Source organism: Cyprinus carpio, chromosome A1, assembly GCF_018340385.1.
Source record: "Cyprinus carpio isolate SPL01 chromosome A1, ASM1834038v1, whole genome shotgun sequence".
Classification (NCBI taxonomy): Eukaryota; Metazoa; Chordata; class Actinopteri; order Cypriniformes; family Cyprinidae; genus Cyprinus; species Cyprinus carpio.
This window is the reverse complement of record NC_056572.1, coordinates 35,317,243-35,335,392: the sequence shown is the minus strand read 5'-3', so window position 1 is coordinate 35,335,392 and position 18,150 is coordinate 35,317,243. Positions and strand designations below refer to the sequence as shown.

The window sequence follows — 18,150 nt, the reverse complement described above, 5'->3', positions numbered from 1 at the left end:
TCTTACTATTTTCTTTTATTTTTACTTTTTTATGCAATTTTTTTAGTTTGTAGTAAATGAGTTCAGATATTCAGATCACATGATGATTATGTAAAATCATAACCAACACCATCTTTACTCTTAGCTTGTATAGCTGTTATAACTCAGTTACAACAGCCATATAAAATGTAACATAAAAAAAATCAAGGGTCAAGAGCCCAACTAAAGCAAACACTGACCACTATAATGGTAACCAATAAATTTACCCTTTTCTCCTTCAGTGATTCTGTTCATGAACTTTAGGTGTCTTCAATAACTCTGTTTTGGGGGCCATAAGACACAAGCTTTTGAACATGATGCCTGTATAATATCTATGTAAGCAACAAAAATGTGAATTTGTAAATAGGTTGACATCATGTGCATGCATATAATGTTTTCGCAGGGTGTTTCATGATCGCCAGCTACTGGCCTGGCATGCATAACATAGTATTCTTTAGCATACACTGTAAAAAATTCAGAGGTGTATAATCCAGGGGTCAGAAAGTAAAAGTCCTGCCATATGTTTATTCCAACCAAATCCCAAGTCCTCAAAGAGTTAAAGTTAATGAGATAGTTAAGTGACTAATTCAGTGATGATTGTGCATTAGTGATGAACACCTGCTGTTATTGAGAATCACAGATGATCAGATGTTGATGTTTTATTGGTTAAAATTATGCCACCATCATGGAGATCAGTGTTTTTTTAGTTGCACTCTTGACTCTTGACTTCTTGTGTTAGATCTCTCTCTGTAGTGCTTCATGTGCGGATATAAAGCAGAAAGATCAGTGCTGTATTGTGAGCAGCTGTTAGTTGTTTTTATTTGGTGCGATCACTGGCCTGATTAAATTGAAAGTGACTTTATACTTTTATGTTTAAGTTCTGAACAATCAATTCTATAAAACTACAGCATGCAAAGAAATCTACTATATGAAATTCATATATATATATCAGAGCTCCAGTATGATTTAGACACACAGAGACATCAAGAACCAGCATATGACAATCAACAAAATGTTTCATGCTGCAATGCCTGCTCGGTAACACCATAGTAAAAACTCTCATCATGCACCGCAGTATGTATAATTATTGTCACCACTGTTGAGGATCATATGATAAGCGTTTATGTCTAAAAGCCTGAGGTGTTATAGTTTATCTTTTCTTCCAATATTTAAGCATTATAGTGGCAGCTGTTTGATATGACTTTTTTGTACAGTTGCATAGTAGGTGATTTAAATGATTTAAAAGCAGAAAGGGTAAGAAACGCTGCTACCTAAAGCTTTTAATTAAATGCAAATATTAGTAATGCATAAAAGCTTGATGTGAAACAATATTGCAATTGTTTAGAAGCAAACTGCTTTGAATTGTTAACAGGGTCAAGAGCACAACTAAAGCAAACACTGATCAACGTCTGATCCTCTGTTATTCTCAATAACAGCAGGTGTCCATCACTAATGCACAATCATAATTTAATTAGTCACTTAATTATCTCATTAACTTTAACTCTTTGAGGACTTAGGATTTGATTTGAGACGTGCTTGTGACTTGAAAGGAATGGCTTGGTTCCTCTGGTGAAATCAGCTGCTGAGTTAATGGTTGGAATAAACATATGGCAGGACTTTTACTTTCTGACCCCTGGATTATACACCTCTGAAAAAATTGAGCCGTTAAATAACAGTAATTTACTGGCAGCAGGGGTGCCAGTAAGGTACTGTTAATTTACAGCTCTCAACCATTAATTTACAACTCTTATTTTTTTTACAGTGTTTTACCGTAATTCTACCATGGAAATTAGCTCGACTCCCACTGCTTCAAACAGTTTGAGTTTAAAAACTAGCAAGTTGTTAGTACTGCAAGCTTATTTCATTTGAGTCCACTGAGAAAGAATATTTCTCAGTATAAAACTACAAACACTTAATGTGCAATAGTAAAGCAACTAAAAGCAAGACTTTTACTCAAATCACTGCAGCTCATTGTCAGATATAACACACATGTATGTTCTGAAGTACTTAACACAGAGATCATCGCTGTATCAACAACTCCACATTTACTGTCTTTATATAAAGCAGCAGAACATCAGTGTTTGTGGCTCATCATTGACTAAAGCATAGCCTCTACTCTACAGCACAATGGTGAACCACAAAACTACATTAACAGATCTCTCTTGTGCAAAAACACATTAATACAGTTGAGTTCAGTATTTACTCTCCTTATCAGTGTATGACTTTGCGTAACTTTTTTTCTATGAATGTTCACAAATATTTTAGTCAAATTAACTTTTTTTCATTTGGTAATCTGACTCTTACGTTTTACAGTATATTGCTGTTTTTTTTCCTTGACTTAATGGCAACAAACTGTAGAAAAACAGTTATTTACTGTTCTGCTTCTAAGCAAATGCATTACTGTTTCACAGCAAACTTTTGTGCAATGCTGAAGCAAATCTTGAACTAATAGATAACTTATGCTTTTGATGATTGTATGATCTTGATTTGAATTTTTTTATTATTAAAGAGTGAGATCTCAGTATACATTGCCACCACAGTACTTCAATATTAAGGGGGAAAAAAACCTGTTTAAGATTAGGCATTTAGCCATGAAAATTTATCATATGATCCTCAACAGTGGTGACAAATAATTATTCATACTACAGTGCATTATGGGAGTTTCTCATGTATCGCAACATGAAGCATTTTGTTGATTTTCACCATTGTAGAGATTCATATGCTAGTTCTTGATACCTGTGTGTGTCTAAAAAGCACTGGAGTTCAAATTTCTGTATATTCTATACATATTTCAGCACATACATGTGTGCTATAGCTGACGATGACCTGCAGTGATTTGAGTAAAAATCATGCTTTTAGTTACTTTACTATTTAGTGTTTGCAGTTTTATATTAAGAAATATTCCTTGTCAGTGGACTCAAATGAAATAAGTTCACAGTACTAACATTGTATGAATGCTAGTTTTTAAACTCGAACTCGAAGCAGTGGGAGTGGAGTTCATTTCCATGGTAGAATTATGGTAAAACACTGTAAAAATAAAATAAAATAATGAGTTGTAAATTAATGGTTGAGAGCTGTAAATTAACAGTACTTTACTGGCACCCCTGCTGCCAGTAAATTACTGTTATTTAACGCCACAATTTTTTACAGTGTGGCATGTAAATTAATTACAGTTTATTACTGTTAAATTATGTTTTTTCTTCATCTTAAATCTTGAACCCTTTAAACCCCACAACAAAATCCTCGTTTTAAATGAACACTTATAATGTGTGCACATGAGTGTTAGAGTAACACCGAATCAGTGAAGTTAATGAGATAATTATGTGATTAATTGAAGATTGAGCATTAGTGATGAACACCTGCCATTAACAAGCAGAATCAGAATCAGAAGTGAAATAAAAGAAGTCATTAAATCTCTCAAGATCTGATTAAACAACTCCTAAAACAGTTTTCACTATCATGATGGAGATCAGTGTTTACTTCAGTTGGGCTCTTGAACCGTGACTTTTCAACACTAAAGTTTTTTTTTTTTTTTTTTTCTTATTTTTGAGCATGCTGTAACAATGTGTCTTTAGAACTTTTTATAGCAAAAAAGTCAGCATAAAAAAAAAGATAATATGATATTATTGTTTATAGATTGATAAGAACAAATATTCTCTTATTTCTGGTCCAATCCCGTGTCCCTTCTCTTATTGAATATTGATACTAGAGCAAAAGAAGGAACACTGCTAAACCATGAAAGACAGTTAAGAAAACATCACTCATAATAATAATAATAAAATAAAACAAAATAAATAAAAAAAAAAAAAAACCTTTGGCTGAACTTTAGACAGACACTTCAAGAATCAGCGTATGAATCACAACAATGGTGACAATCCACAAAATAAACAGATAAGTTCTGAACATCACAAAACATGCTACTTAATCTTAAGACAAAAGCATGAATACAAGCACATAGTAAGAATTAATTAGGGGACAATTCAGGGGCATAATTTATTCATGCTGCAATGCATGCTGGGAGTCATGGATGAGTTTTGTCCTGTGCTGGTACCCAGCATGCATTGCATCATGAACCTTTTGATTGTCACCATTGTTGAGGTTCATTTGCTGATTGTTGATGTCTCTCTTTGAGTGTTAATGACACTGAAACTCACATATTTAAAACTGTACTTAAATTCTTGTATTTTGTTTGTTGCATCACTGTTAACTCAATAATTGTTATCTGTTAAAACTGTGTATCTTAAAGACACAAATATATCAAACAAAACTAAGTTTAAAAATTAAATTAAGGAGCCCAACTAAAACAAATACTGATCTCCATAATAGTAACGTCAAACTAAACAATAAATTGCTGTAACTCTCAATAAGTTCTTTTGGTCTCTGATCTGACAGAAATAAAGTTAGTCTGGTTAGTAATGAGTGAAACTGATAAAACTGTTTGTTGAATTGTTTAAATCTTCAGTTGATTTAATCTAAGGCTGTGGCTGAAGTCAGCTGTAGTAGTTGTGTGTGTCTTGTTTCTCTTTTCTTCAGTGATTTTGCTGGTTAACAGCAGCTGTTCATCAGTGTCTGAATTCACTCATTAGTTTTCATTCTCTCTGTCAGGTGGACTATATTAGTAAACTCATGTAGGGAATACTGAATGAGGGTGTAGGGTGTGATTTGAATCACAGCCTCTGAGTGTCGTCTTTGAACGCTGTTAATTTACGATATATAGCAGCAGGCTACTTTCTCGAAAACGATGAATATTACCCAGAATGCACTTTTTTAAAGAAAAACAGCATGTTACTGTCAAAATTTGGCCGTTTTTTTTTACAGCAATTTTTAACAGTGTAGTGTTTTTTTTTTTTTTTTTTTTTTTTTTTTTTTTTTTTTTTTTTTTTTTTGTCCAATGAAATCAATATTTTTGTGTAAACTTAATTTTTTCATGTCATTCTGCTTATTTTGAATAGTTGCTTGTAAGCATCTCATTTGCTAATTCTAATTAATTCTAATGTGTTAAACAATTTTATTGAGTAAATAAAGTGAATAATTTTTTACAGTGTATATAGGCAATTAAAAATGTACTTAAATTGAGTAGCTTCGGTCCTGAAAGCATTTTACACACCTGGCCATCTCAGGAATGATGTATTTTCCAGACTTCATCCCTTTGACTGGAAATATCTTCTCTGATGAAACTGTGATGCCTTGAGGATTTCAGAAACAGAAATTAGCATGAACACTGTGACTGCAGAGATAATCAGTGCTTATTACATCTGAAATGTCATGAATGACTGTGTGTGGTTGTCTTTGTGTGTGTGTGTGTTTTTTTTTTTTTTTTTTTTTTTTTTTTTTTTATGTGGTTTATGAGGACACAATTTGTATAATGACATGGGTATTACATGGGTATTACAATGTGAATGTGGTTTATGGGGACACTTCCTGTCCCTGTAATTCAACAGGCTTAAAACATAATAAATGGTGTTTTTTTTTTTTTTTAAATGTAAAAAATACACAATGTTTTCTGTGAGGGGTACGTTTAGGTGTAGGGCGACAGAAAATCAATACAGTATAAAAACCCATTTGTGGACTCAAAAAAAAAAAAAAAATCGGTCTAAATTTAAATTTTATGTAATTCAATTACATAACAAATTTCCATCCATTTAGATTACATAGTTTTAACATAAAAGAAATCAAACTTAATGTGACTCATATGTGTCAGTCATACATTAATGAAACAGGTAAGATTTATGTAATAGTTCACAGTAAAGTCCCCACACTGCTCAGTGTTCATGTGTTTCCACACTACAGAGTGTTGAAGTAGCATTGAAGCAGTGCTGGAGTTAAAAAAGATAATTATGTGATGATTGAGCATTAAAGATGAACAGCTGCTGTTAATAAGCTGAATCACCGAAGAAAAGAGAAACACAAGATCTACTACTGACTTCAGCCACAGACGAAGATGAAATCAACTGAAATAAAAGACATTAAATCTCTCAAGATCTGATTAAAACAGCTTTACCAGCTTCTCATTATTAGCCAGACTGACTTTATTTCTGTCAGACTTCTAGAGAAGCTCTTATTGAGAATTAACAGAGGTTTAGATGTTATATTGTTTCATTTGAAATCACCATCAAGGAGACCAGTTTTTCCTTTTCTTGGGCTTTTGACCCTTGCTGTTTTTGTGGTAATGTTACGCTGGTTGTTTTAACTGTGTTTTTAATAATAATAATAATAAAAAATAAAAATAAAAAGTTGCAAGCAGATGATCCACTGACTTCTTTAAAAGTCCCAACTTCTGATTAAATGGATGTTGAATTGCTTTAATGTTATTGACAACTTCAGATCTAGTGGTGTTATAGAAATTACATAATTTCAATAATTTACAAATCACTATTTGCACAAAAAGTTTTCAACAAAAACATTTCAAAGACCACAGACATGAAGAATCAGCATATGAATCTCAACAATGGTGAATCAACAAAATGCTTCATGTTGCAATGCATGCTGGGTATCAGCATAGTACAAGACTCACCCATGTATCCCAGCATGCATTACAGCATGAAGCATTTTGTTGATTCACCATTGTTGAGATTCATATGCTGATTCTTGATTTCTGTGGTCTTTGCGTTGTGCTTATGAAAACTTTGTGAGCAAAGTGATTTGTAAATTTTTTAAATCATTTTTAGTTCAGCGTTACTATATCTTAAGTCAGGGGTGCCCAACCCTGCTCCTGGCGATCGACTGTCCTGCATTGTTTAGCTTCAACCCTAATCAAACACACCTGCCTTTAATTTAAGTGAGCCTGAAGACCTTAATTAGTTGCTTCAGGTGTGTTTGATTAGGGTTGGAGCTGAACTTTGCAGGACAGTCGATCTCCAGTATAATGTATTTACACACCTCTCTTAAGTTATAAAAGATGTTAAAAAATTCAACATCCATTTAAACAGAAATTGGACTTCTAATGAGGTCAGTAGATCATCTGCAGACAACTTCTATGTATTTATTTATTTATGCTTGTTAAGCTGAACATATTTTTTTTTTAATGAACACAGTTAAAACAACCAGCATAACATTACCACCAAAACATCAAGGGTCAAGAGCCCAACAAAAGGAAACACTGGTCTCCTTGATGATGATTTCAAATGAAACAATACAACAATATAAGAGCTTCTCTAGACGTCTGACAGAAATAAAGTCAGTCTGGATAATAATGAGAAGCTGGTAAAGCTGTTTTAGGAGTTGTTTAATCAGATCTTGAGAGATTTAATGTCTTTTATTTCAGTTGATTTCATCTCCGTCTGTGGCTGAAGTCAGTTGTAGATCTTTTGTTTCTCTTTTGTTTTGTGATTCTGTTTGTTAACAGCAGCTGTTCATCATTAATTGTCAATCATCACATAATTATCTTCTTATCTCCAACACTGCTTCAGTGCTACTTTAACACTGTAGTGTGGAAACACATTAACACTGAGCAGTGTGGGGACTATTACATAAAACTTACCTGTTTCATTCACATATGACTGACGCATATGAGTCACATTAAGTTTATTGATTTCTTTTATGTTAAATATATGTAATCTAAATGGATGGAAATTTGTTATGTTATTGAATTACATAAAATGTAAATTTAGACTGATTTTTTTTTTTTTTTTTTTGTGTGTGTGTGTGTGTGTGTGTGTGTGTGTGTGTGTGTGTGTGTGTGTGTGAAATAACAGTGTGTACCATGATTTCCACTGTGATTGCAGACCCATCGAGTGGTTTCATGTTGGGCATCAGAGAGAAAATCCTGTACTGAACTGCAAAAGAGGTCAAACTGAAATTAAAATTTGAGTTCTTACGGTTTTATTTCTGAAGATACAAACCCTCATAAAAGCATCAGTTCAACAATAAACAAAATAATGTCATGCTGATGTAACATGTTTTAAGTTCACATTGTGAATGCACTCTATATTCATCACATTTTCAGCACTTGATGGTACCTGTGCTAGCTGGTGTGTAGATGGGTTTGTCTGTTTGTACAAATATATATCCAGACTGGAATGAGAGCAGGACCACTTTCTCCAGAGTGACGGATGGAAACTGAGCTTGTAGATACACATAATGCTTCTCCAGAGGATCGTCAGAGGAATAGTCCCTATCACTTGGAATCTGAACAACATGGATAAAAGCAAATTAATTGTAAATACAGTTTTACAAATATGAAGTATGCCCTCTGAAGAATCACACACATATGCTTACATAGGGACAAAATATGTCAAAGTAGCGTCACCTTTATATCTGTAAGGATCTGGAAATTTTTGTCTGCAGTCAGATTCACTGATTTAGACAGTAACTCTGTGTCTTTTTTTGGGTGGTTCTTTACTATGATCTCCACCTTCAGGTCTCCTCCAGAGTAATCCTGAGCCTCCACAAACACGTTCTCTGAGGAACCCACCCTCAGCAGATTAGGAGCCGACAGAACAAACCTGAGGAGATCAAATCAGAGTGTTTGAGAACAGATCTGTCAGTGAATCCATGAACAAACAGTGTTTGATACTCACAGCGGGTCACATAGTGTGAGGAGCGGTGAGGAGAGCAGAACAACAGTCAGAAACAGCAGCTTCACCTCCATCCTGACTGTCTGTGTGTTTCTTCCTGTGAGCGTCTGTGAAGCTGCAGCAGCTCAGATTTATACCCGCCTCCACCTCCCTCAGAGTCCAAACTGATCACTCTCTCAGTCTGTTTGTTTGCATTTCCTAATGTTTGGAATCACCAACACACATTTTTTTTTAAATAATATGATGCTTCAGTTCACCAATGTAGAATTTAATGATAGCAGGTCATATTTAAGTAACAAATAACTTCTTTTATTTTCATACATTTTATAAATAGGGACTGTGATTCTTCCCATTGTGTCATATCTTGGGGATATCCAGAATCAAAAACACAAGTTCACATGGTGTCTAATGTAGAAATAAATCTGTTGTCAGTACATTTTTGAGTATAAAACAGGAGATTCTTATAGAGCTGAAAAGGACTTGAAGAGTTCACTGCAGTCCAGTTCAAATTTCCTGTAAATGACCTGCAAAAACCGGTTGTGTAAATTCAACCTTTGGTAAATTGGCAGCTGCTCTGTTGATCTAAAAAGAATTATTGAACAGCATACATGGCCATGAAAACATGCCAAAGATATTTCAGCACAACACACGTGTTTTCTGTAAAAGAGGTTTAAATGTTCCAAAGTTCTTCATAGGTGTAGACTGGAAATGACATTAAGGCAATTACATTTAAGGGGTCCCTATTATGGTCATTTATATGTTCATTATTTTGTTTAGAGGGTCTAATAGAATATGTGATTTCATGTTATACACACTACCCCCCCCCCCCCCCTTAATTTACATTAACTATGTTTCAGTCACTCTGTTTTTATTTGCATTTTGAAGTATCCCATCAGACTGATCTCGTTGCACCGCATTCGAAATGTTGTTTTGGTCGTTCTGCAATGCCCGAGCAAAGTCTGTCATCAAAGTATTTAAATGCCTCCCAGATCTGTCTTGCACGACTGCGTTCCCAAACAGCAAGTATCCAGCTCTGAAAGTAATGATCGCAATTTATTACGATTTTTCTGCTCTCTCTGAGGCACAAGTAATGTATTATATATGAAAATTATTATATTCAGTGGCATTTCCTACTTTTCTTAATCATATTTAGTGCCAGTTTATCAGGAAGTGACCATTTTGTCCTCTTTGACTCGTTGGATGGAAACGGTGCTTTATTCACAAATCTTTTATTATGCGATATTCCAATTTTGCACATAAATTAAATTTGCAAATTTGGACGGAAGCAGTGTTGTTTTCAGCCTCTGTCTGAATGGTCTTATTTTAGCAGTCTGTATTTGATCAACCAAAATCACCTTCACAAGAAGAACATTTTACAGTAGTAATTCTTTATTTTATACCTCTCTTAAAATGCATATGTGATGTTAGAGCTGTTATTTCTCTACATAACATCAAAATCTCTATGTCCGTTAGTATGCTGACCTGCACTGAATCAACCGTACAAACCCAAATTCAGAATATTCTAAACACATGGATACGAATACCACCAAAAACATAAAAAGCATCTAAAGATTCAAGAGCCCAATGAAAGCAAACACTATTCACTATAATGGTGAATTCAAACCAAACTTCTCAAGAAGAAGTTAATTGATAAAAAACAGTTTATTCTCAATAAGAGTGGTTGGTTTAGTGTTTTTTCACCTTTAGTTGATTTCCTTAAGACTGTGGCTGTATGTTGTAAACATTGGCTGGGTTTCCATCCAAACATGAAGCAAATATTTTCAAAATTCTCAACCAAAGGTAAATTGAAAAAAAAAAATGGAAAGACACCTTAAACAGAAACAGACAGTTTAATTTTCGCTACTTTTCGGCAAATTTGTTTCCATCTCCTATTATTCACATTAAATATTTTTCACAAAAGTCAAAAACCACCTAAACAGATAAAAATACAACTGTTATTACAGCTATAAAGAATTATAATATTCAAACAAAATCTATACTCATTTTAGTTAAAAATACAGCTGATTTTTTTCCCTGAAATTCTGCGTTTCCATCACTCATTTCTGACTCGTTTCTAATTAAAAATGCTATTATAGATATAATATAGCTAACATAGCTATTGTGTTTCTCTTTTCTTCAGTGATTCTGCTTGTTAACAGCAGGTGTGGGATAATCTATGTAATGGAACTAATGTGCACTACATAACTACATAACATATTGTTACATGGTTTTGATCCTGATTACTGTTCCTGCCCAGGAGGGGGCATTGTTGGGTAGTTGAATAAATGTGAGGCTTGGAAGAGTTCACGGAGGCGTGTGTGCTTTTTGACTCCCGCAATAAACTAGAGAATACGACATGGTGTCAGAGTAGGATACTCGAATAAGCTTGCGGAAGAAGTTTTGTTTCGGGGGAGAGTGAAGTTTTATAAGTCGGAAGTCGCAAAGTCATGGAACAAGCGGCAGGAGGACAACCCGCTCGTGGTGATGCAGCTGCCGGGGGGAGAGAGCCGCCCGCGTCGAGCCCGTGTGCTACGTTCAGCATCCAGCCACCCGAGCCATTTAACTTCTCCAAACCTACCGAACGGGAAAGATGGATCCGACGGTTCGAACGTTTCCATCAGGCCAGTAATCTCCATACTTCCACGCAAGCCAATCAAATAAATACACTCATGTGCTGTATGGGTGATGGGGCTGAATTTGACGAACGAAAACAGTGAGCGTTACGACGCAGTGAAAGAGGGTTTTCATGCGTTCTTTGATGTGAAGAAAAACGTCATTTATGAAAAAGCACGTTTCAACATGAACAAACAAGGAGAAAATGAACCAGTCGATCTACTTTGTGACTGCATTGTATTCCTTGGCTGAGCACTGCAAATATGGGACACTGCACAAAATTGGTTCTGGGGGGAAGAACAACTTAAAGCTTTTAAGAACTTGAAAGAAGACTTGTCATCTGCTCCAGTGCTGGCCTTGTACGATGCAAACAAGCAACTCAAAGTATCTGCAGACAGGTTGTTGTACAGGGACTGAGAGGCTTTACTGGTCCGAGCGAGCTTACCTATCTGTTCATGACGGCCTTCTTCTGAAAGGTACAAGACTTGTCATTCCCTCTGCATTGCGGAATGATGTCCTCGACAGGCTCCACGAAGGGCATCAAGGTGTAGTTAAGTGCAGAGCACATGCACGGCAAAGTGTGTGGTGGCCGGGACTTAGCCAACAGTTAAACGAGCTGGTTCTGGAATGCCATGCTTGCATTAAAGAGCGCACTAATCACACTGAACCGTTGATCCCATCGGATCTTCCTGAGAGGCCCAGGCAAAAGCTAGGGACAGATCTGTTTGTCCTGAATTGGAAAACTTATCTTTTGTTGTGGATTACTATTCACGTTATGTTGAGGTGGCAAATCTTTCACTCACCAGCTCTGCAGACGTCACTATGCACCTAAAGTCTATCTTTGCACGCCACGGCATCCCAGAGACATTAGTGAGTGATAATGGGCCACAATTCTCATCCAGCACTTTCTCAGAGTTCGCAGGTGCTTATGGATTCAGACATGTCACCAGTAGCCCAAAGCATCCACACAGCAACGGAGAAGCTGAGCGGGCTGTACAGACCGTAAAAAACCTCCTTAAAAAAGAGCAAGAACCCTACCTTGCCTAACTGTCATATAGGTCACCTCCACTTCACAATGGGTACAGCCCAGCCCAGTTGCTAATGGGACACCGTCTTCATACTACGGTGCCAACCCTCCCAAGACTGCTGGACCCTCTGTTACCTGATGGCACCACCATAAGATATAAGATATAAGAGATATTTCAACAAACGGCATAGAGTGCATGACCTGAATAAGCTCTCACCTGGTGATAAGGTGTGGGTCACAGATCAAAAGGTGACTGGAACTGTGGTGGGGAAACATCCAACACCCTGTTCTTACCAGGTTGATGTGCCTCATGGAACTGTTCGTAGGAACCGTCATTTCCTCTCTCCTATGGATGTAAAGGAGGGTGGGTGTGACACCCATGCTGGTTCCCAGTTGTCCGAGAACAGTACAGAGACACAAAATGCACTGGCACCCCAAACATATTCTGTCAGTCCAACAGGAGTAGTAACCAGAACCAGATCTGGGAGGCCAGTCATAAACCCTAAAAGACTGGCTTTATAGTCACTCCATTGTAGCCTTAGGGGGCTGTTCTTACAGTAGTCAAGCAGTTTACTACCCCTACCCAGAAAAAAAAAAAAAAAAAAAAAAAAAAGGGAGTCCATGCAAATTTGTTTTTCCCTCACAGTGAACTACCATAGTCTGAGGCAAGCAAAAGTAGCCAGCAGACATAGCTACATTACGGAAAATAAAGCATGTACAGATGTTCAAAACTGGTGTGCAAAGTGTTTAAGTTTCTTCATATTCATAGATCTTGAGAGATTTAGGCCCTGTCCACACCAACATGTGTATTTTAAAAACTGCAGTTAAGCACCAGGTCACTAAAACCGAACATTTTTGAAAACTCCTGCCAGGGTGAAGATTTTTAAAAATTCTGATTGCAGTGTTATCGTGTAGACACCGAAACCAGGGATTTTGGCTTGTGACGTCAGAGTATACACTGTTATCTCCGCCTCCTGGAAACTTTTTCAGGCTTCTGATTGGCCAACATGACTTTACGGTTGAGATTATATCGCCACCTGTTGGCTTGGTATGTTCTCAACAGTGCTTCATAGTATGCTTTCGCGTTTTCATGTGGACAGAATTTTTTTAAGAAACGGAAGAAAAAAATCTGTTTATAAAAACCTGTTTACGTTTGGACTTGGCCTTAATGTCTTCTTTTATTTCCGTTGATTTCATCTAAGGCTGCGTCTGAAGTCAGTTGTAGTAGTTCTTGTGTTTCTCTTTTCTTCAGTGATTCTGTTTTTTAACAGCAGCTGTTCATCACTAATGCTCAATTAACACTTAATTAATCACTTATTTCTTTCTCATTAACTTTAACACTCCTGTAGTTTGGGACCAAATGTGATCTGAGCAGAGTTCATTTAACACTCTGGTTTAGAGAACTATAGTAATCCAGATTTGAAAATCTGAAAAAGTGTTTATCTGCATCAGGATGATCCAATTCAATTTTGCTTTGAAAATCTGGCAAAAAAGTAAAATAGGTTACCTGATCCGGGAGAGCAAAACATAGGTTTTCCAAATCCAAATCATTCTGATCCAGATTAATCTTTTTGAACAACTGGCCGCAGGATTTTGCTGTGTAGGAGGCTACAGGCAGGTGAGTTTTATCAGGGATGGACAGGACAGTGGCCATCCAGGACCGAGTTTGCCCATGCCTGCCCTAAACAGACTTGGTGAGAAAAAAAAAAAAAAAAAAAAAAAAAAAGAGGTGGAAAAAATGGCAATGTTTTGCATTGAATTTACACAAATAACTACTTCTGACTGGTCCATCTCTGATGATTGTGCCAGTGTAGTTTACAATTAGTGATAAAAAAAAGAATAATAATTTTTTTGTTTGATATTGACAGCTGTTTTGGGATATATTGCATGTTACAAATATTGTATTTTTTGGACCAGTTTTAAAACTGTATTATATTTTTGTTCCTGAAATCCACCCCTCTGCTGGGATCAGGATAATCCTTTTCTTTTTTTTTCTTTTCTTTGGATCAAAAGTATCCCAATCTTACTAAAACATTTGTACAACACAAACTGAGGATTTAATCCAGATCAAAACCAAGATTGGACTTTTCAAACTAATCCAAAAAAAGAAACCACAAATACAAATACAGTCCACACATATTACTAAAAACCCATTTTCAAGATTTAATCCGATCTGATGGCCAAAATCCGATCAGATTACTTTTGAACAACTGGCCCCCGCTGTAGATTTACTCTGGGGATTTTGCTTTGTAATATTACTAACCTTCTGTACTAACAGTACAGTAACTGGATAGCTGGTATCATAAGGAAACAGTTTGCTTTCAAGATTAGGGCAGCACACAGCTCTTTATTTCCTCCAGACCAGATGAAATTTCAATGGACATTTGTTGAAATTTCAGTTTTGTGAATCAGATTCATAACTAGCTTTTTGACCATGGAGAGCTGCAACCAGTCCACTTCAGTTTCCTTGTAAATGACCTGAAAAACCTGGTTGTGTAAATCCGACCTTTGATAAATTGGAGGCTGCTCTGTTGATCTTTTATGGGTCATGGAAGTGTGCAAACTACAGCACTGCAATGACGTTTCAAAAAGGAACCCCCACCCCATTCTCCTCCATTTCCATGACAACGTAGCGGATGAGGCGGTCCAGAAGGTTTGATGTGGTGATGATAAAATAAAAGGAAAAAGTAGAGTTCTGTTCTATTTCCACATCGCTTCTAATCTTTAGCCTACTGTTTATAAAAATGCACAAAGGAATATACAACGGCCTCAGAGCTGAGGCTCGACAGGAGAAAGATGAAAGAGCGCTGGACCGTCTCATCCGCTCCGTTGTCATGGAGATGGGATTGCGTCATAATGCAGCACTGCTGGAACCAGGCTGACGGGAGCGCGCTCTAGTCTCGACGAGACAGTCGTCCGGAGAGGGTGTGATAACGAGCCGTTAAGATTTGACCGTTTTCCACCTCATTTTCGTCGCTCGACATCTGAGGTCAGCATGCGCGAGATCGTGCACCTGCAGGCGGGCCAGTGCGGGAATCAGATCGGAGCGAAGGTAATCGAAAATAAAGAGGCTGTAATTTCAACACACCACCATTCGCTTCGATGTTCTGTTATAATATCATATCATCAAAATATTGCTTTGCTCTTTCACTATCGCGAAATCGATTATTTTAGGTAGCCTATGTCTTGTTTTGCAAATTGATTTGCATCCGTAAATAACGCGAAAGGGTCAGCGAGTTCTTCATTACGTCATAAGAATAGAGATATTAGAGAGGGGTGTGGCGGCTGTCTTGCGCTCTCAGTCGGTTTAAAATCATCAAAATATCGCAAGATCATTGTGAATAAGCTATAATAACAACACGTATAATATAAAATATCAATGTCTATTTGCGTTGGAAGGTTTTTTTTTCTCTCTCTCTTTGGTGTGGATTTAACTGCGTAGGCAGCATTTGTCATTGTTCATGGGGTGGGGTGCTCTTATGTTCCTGTTTTCCTTCTATATAAGCCTTTACATTTCCAACAAATTAACTCTTAATACAGCTTAAAAGAGTGTCTGGTTATGTTACATTGCCCTTGCTGTCATTTTGAACTAAAGAGATGTAGTCATAGTACAAGGGAGACCGCGGGGCTAGTTGTCACACACACACAAATATATATATATATATATATATATATATATATATATATATATATATATATATATATATATATTTTTTTTTACTACAGTGAAATTTATCATGATGTGTTATCCCTGGTCCCATTTTGTTTTTATTTTTTTCTCACTCAGTTCTGGGAAGTGATCAGTGATGAACACGGTATTGACCCCACTGGCAGCTACCATGGAGACAGTGACCTGCAGCTGGATCGCATCAGCGTTTACTACAACGAAGCGTCTGGTAGGCACATCACACAGGTTTAGCACAGGGAACGTCACATGTCTGATACCTGGATCGAGCAATTTAAGAAACTGTTATTAAGATTATTAGTTAAGGGGAAAGTTCAGCCTCTCAAATATGCTTACAGATACAGAATCTCCAAACAAAGAGCTACGACATACAAACAAACCCTATAATGTTAGAAGTGCATTCTCTGGTTGTCTGTTTTCTCAGGGGGAAAGTATGTCCCTCGTGCCATCCTTGTGGATCTAGAGCCAGGAACCATGGACTCTGTCCGCTCCGGTCCTTTTGGGCAGATATTCAGACCTGACAACTTTGTTTTTGGTAAATAATCTCCTTGCATGCAAATACCTATATTTGACAAATGAGTATAGCCATGCAATGATTAACTTCTGAAAGTTCTGAATGTTTAAGATACCTCTGATATGGGTCTTGTACTTTCATGCAGAAAATAAGTTCGCACAAAACCCTCAGAGACCAAGGAACTGATATGCATTATATATATATATAGACAGATAAATAGGACATGTATTATATTAATTAGTACCTGGTCGCAGACTGTCTCTTGAATTCATCAACGTAAGAACAAAAACATATTTACTTGCATGCGTACCTGTTTTGATTCCGGCAGAGGTTTTGAACATTTCCTGTACAAGGTGGCTTATCAATGAGACCTGGTGTTTAAGGATTCTACAGTATGGATTTCAAACACTTTAGCATAATGCAGTTTTCAAATATGCACTATTTTAGTAAGTAAGTTTGGGTCACAAAGTGTTACTGGTTTTGGTGTCCTGCTCGTAGGTCAGAGTGGAGCTGGAAATAACTGGGCTAAGGGTCACTACACAGAGGGTGCCGAACTGGTGGACTCTGTGATGGACGTGGTCCGCAAGGAAGCTGAGAGCTGTGACTGTCTTCAGGGCTTTCAGCTCACGCATTCGCTGGGAGGAGGAACAGGCTCTGGCATGGGAACGCTCCTCATTAGCAAGATCCGCGAGGAGTATCCCGACCGCATCATGAACACCTTCAGCGTGGTGCCGTCCCCCAAAGTGTCGGATACGGTGGTGGAGCCCTACAACGCCACGTTGTCCGTTCACCAGCTGGTGGAGAACACGGATGAGACCTACTGCATTGACAACGAGGCCCTGTACGACATCTGCTTCCGCACTCTCAAACTCACCACGCCCACGTATGGCGACCTCAACCACCTCGTCTCGGCCACCATGAGCGGCGTCACCACCTGCCTGAGGTTCCCTGGACAGCTGAACGCCGATCTTCGCAAACTGGCGGTCAACATGGTGCCCTTCCCTCGTCTGCACTTCTTCATGCCTGGCTTCGCTCCTCTCACCAGCAGGGGGAGTCAGCAGTACCGCGTGCTCTCCGTCCCAGAGCTCACCCAGCAGATGTTCGACGCTAAGAACATGATGGCTGCATGCGACCCGCGCCACGGCCGCTACCTGACTGTGGCAGCCATTTTCCGTGGCCGCATGTCAATGAAGGAGGTGGACGAGCAGATGCTGAACGTCCAGAACAAGAACAGCAGCTACTTCGTGGAGTGGATCCCCAACAATGTCAAGACCGCTGTCTGCGACATTCCACCTCGTGGTCTCAAAATGTCTGCGACATTCATCGGCAACAGCACTGCCATCCAGGAGCTGTTCAAACGCATTTCGGAGCAATTCACCGCCATGTTTCGCCGCAAGGCCTTCCTGCACTGGTACACCGGCGAGGGCATGGATGAGATGGAGTTCACCGAGGCCGAGAGCAACATGAACGACCTGGTGTCCGAGTACCAGCAGTACCAGGACGCCACCGCAGAGGAGGGAGAATTCGAGGAGGAGGGTGAAGAGGAGGCCGCCTGATCACCATCTCTTCCACCTTAGCTTCCTCCATTTTTTGATTCATATGCCACATAATCTCAGTCTCCTCTCAGTCCAGTGCTGTTAAACAGAGAAAGTCCATTCAAACTCTTGTGTGATTCTCATTTTAGCTTGTTTCTCATTTGCTTAAAATCACCATGGATTCACTAAATAAAGACATGACAAACCTTCATTCTGTCTGACTTTAAGAACAAACGTTCTTG

General features: G+C 37.8%; 2 protein-coding genes across 2 annotated transcripts in view; one reads left to right on the top strand and one right to left on the bottom strand.

Moving 5' to 3' along the window:
* Positions 1-8,695, bottom strand: part of LOC109052108 (complement C3-like) — an 88,736-nt gene extending 80,041 nt beyond the window's left edge. The window contains exons 1-5 of the mRNA XM_042764242.1: positions 8,538-8,695; positions 8,267-8,462; positions 7,977-8,145; positions 7,720-7,793; positions 5,126-5,214 (exon numbers count right to left, since the gene is read on the bottom strand). Of these exons, the coding sequence (XP_042620176.1) occupies positions 5,126-5,214; positions 7,720-7,793; positions 7,977-8,145; positions 8,267-8,462; positions 8,538-8,608 (599 nt within the window). The 5' untranslated portion in view covers positions 8,609-8,695. The remainder of the gene's footprint in view (positions 1-5,125; positions 5,215-7,719; positions 7,794-7,976; positions 8,146-8,266; positions 8,463-8,537) is intronic.
* A 6,344-nt stretch (positions 8,696-15,039) lies between these two features.
* On the top strand, positions 15,040-18,119 carry LOC109059059 (tubulin beta chain-like). The gene is made up of 4 exons (XM_042764375.1): positions 15,040-15,226; positions 15,962-16,070; positions 16,284-16,394; positions 16,872-18,119. The coding sequence occupies exons 1-4, from the start codon at positions 15,170-15,172 to the stop codon at positions 17,927-17,929; spliced, it is 1,335 nt and encodes a 444-aa protein (XP_042620309.1). The 5' UTR covers positions 15,040-15,169; the 3' UTR covers positions 17,930-18,119.
* The last annotated feature ends 31 nt before the right edge of the window (positions 18,120-18,150 follow it).

Coding starts and splice junctions, on each gene's coding strand:
- LOC109059059 (XM_042764375.1), top strand. CDS start 15,170: ATGCGCGAGATCGTGCACCTGCAGGCGGGCCAGTGCGGGAATCAGATC. Junction 16,071..16,283: donor TTACTACAACGAAGCGTCTG/GTAGGCACATCA, acceptor CTGTTTTCTCAG/GGGGAAAGTATGTCCCTCGT. Junction 16,395..16,871: donor ACCTGACAACTTTGTTTTTG/GTAAATAATCTC, acceptor TCCTGCTCGTAG/GTCAGAGTGGAGCTGGAAAT.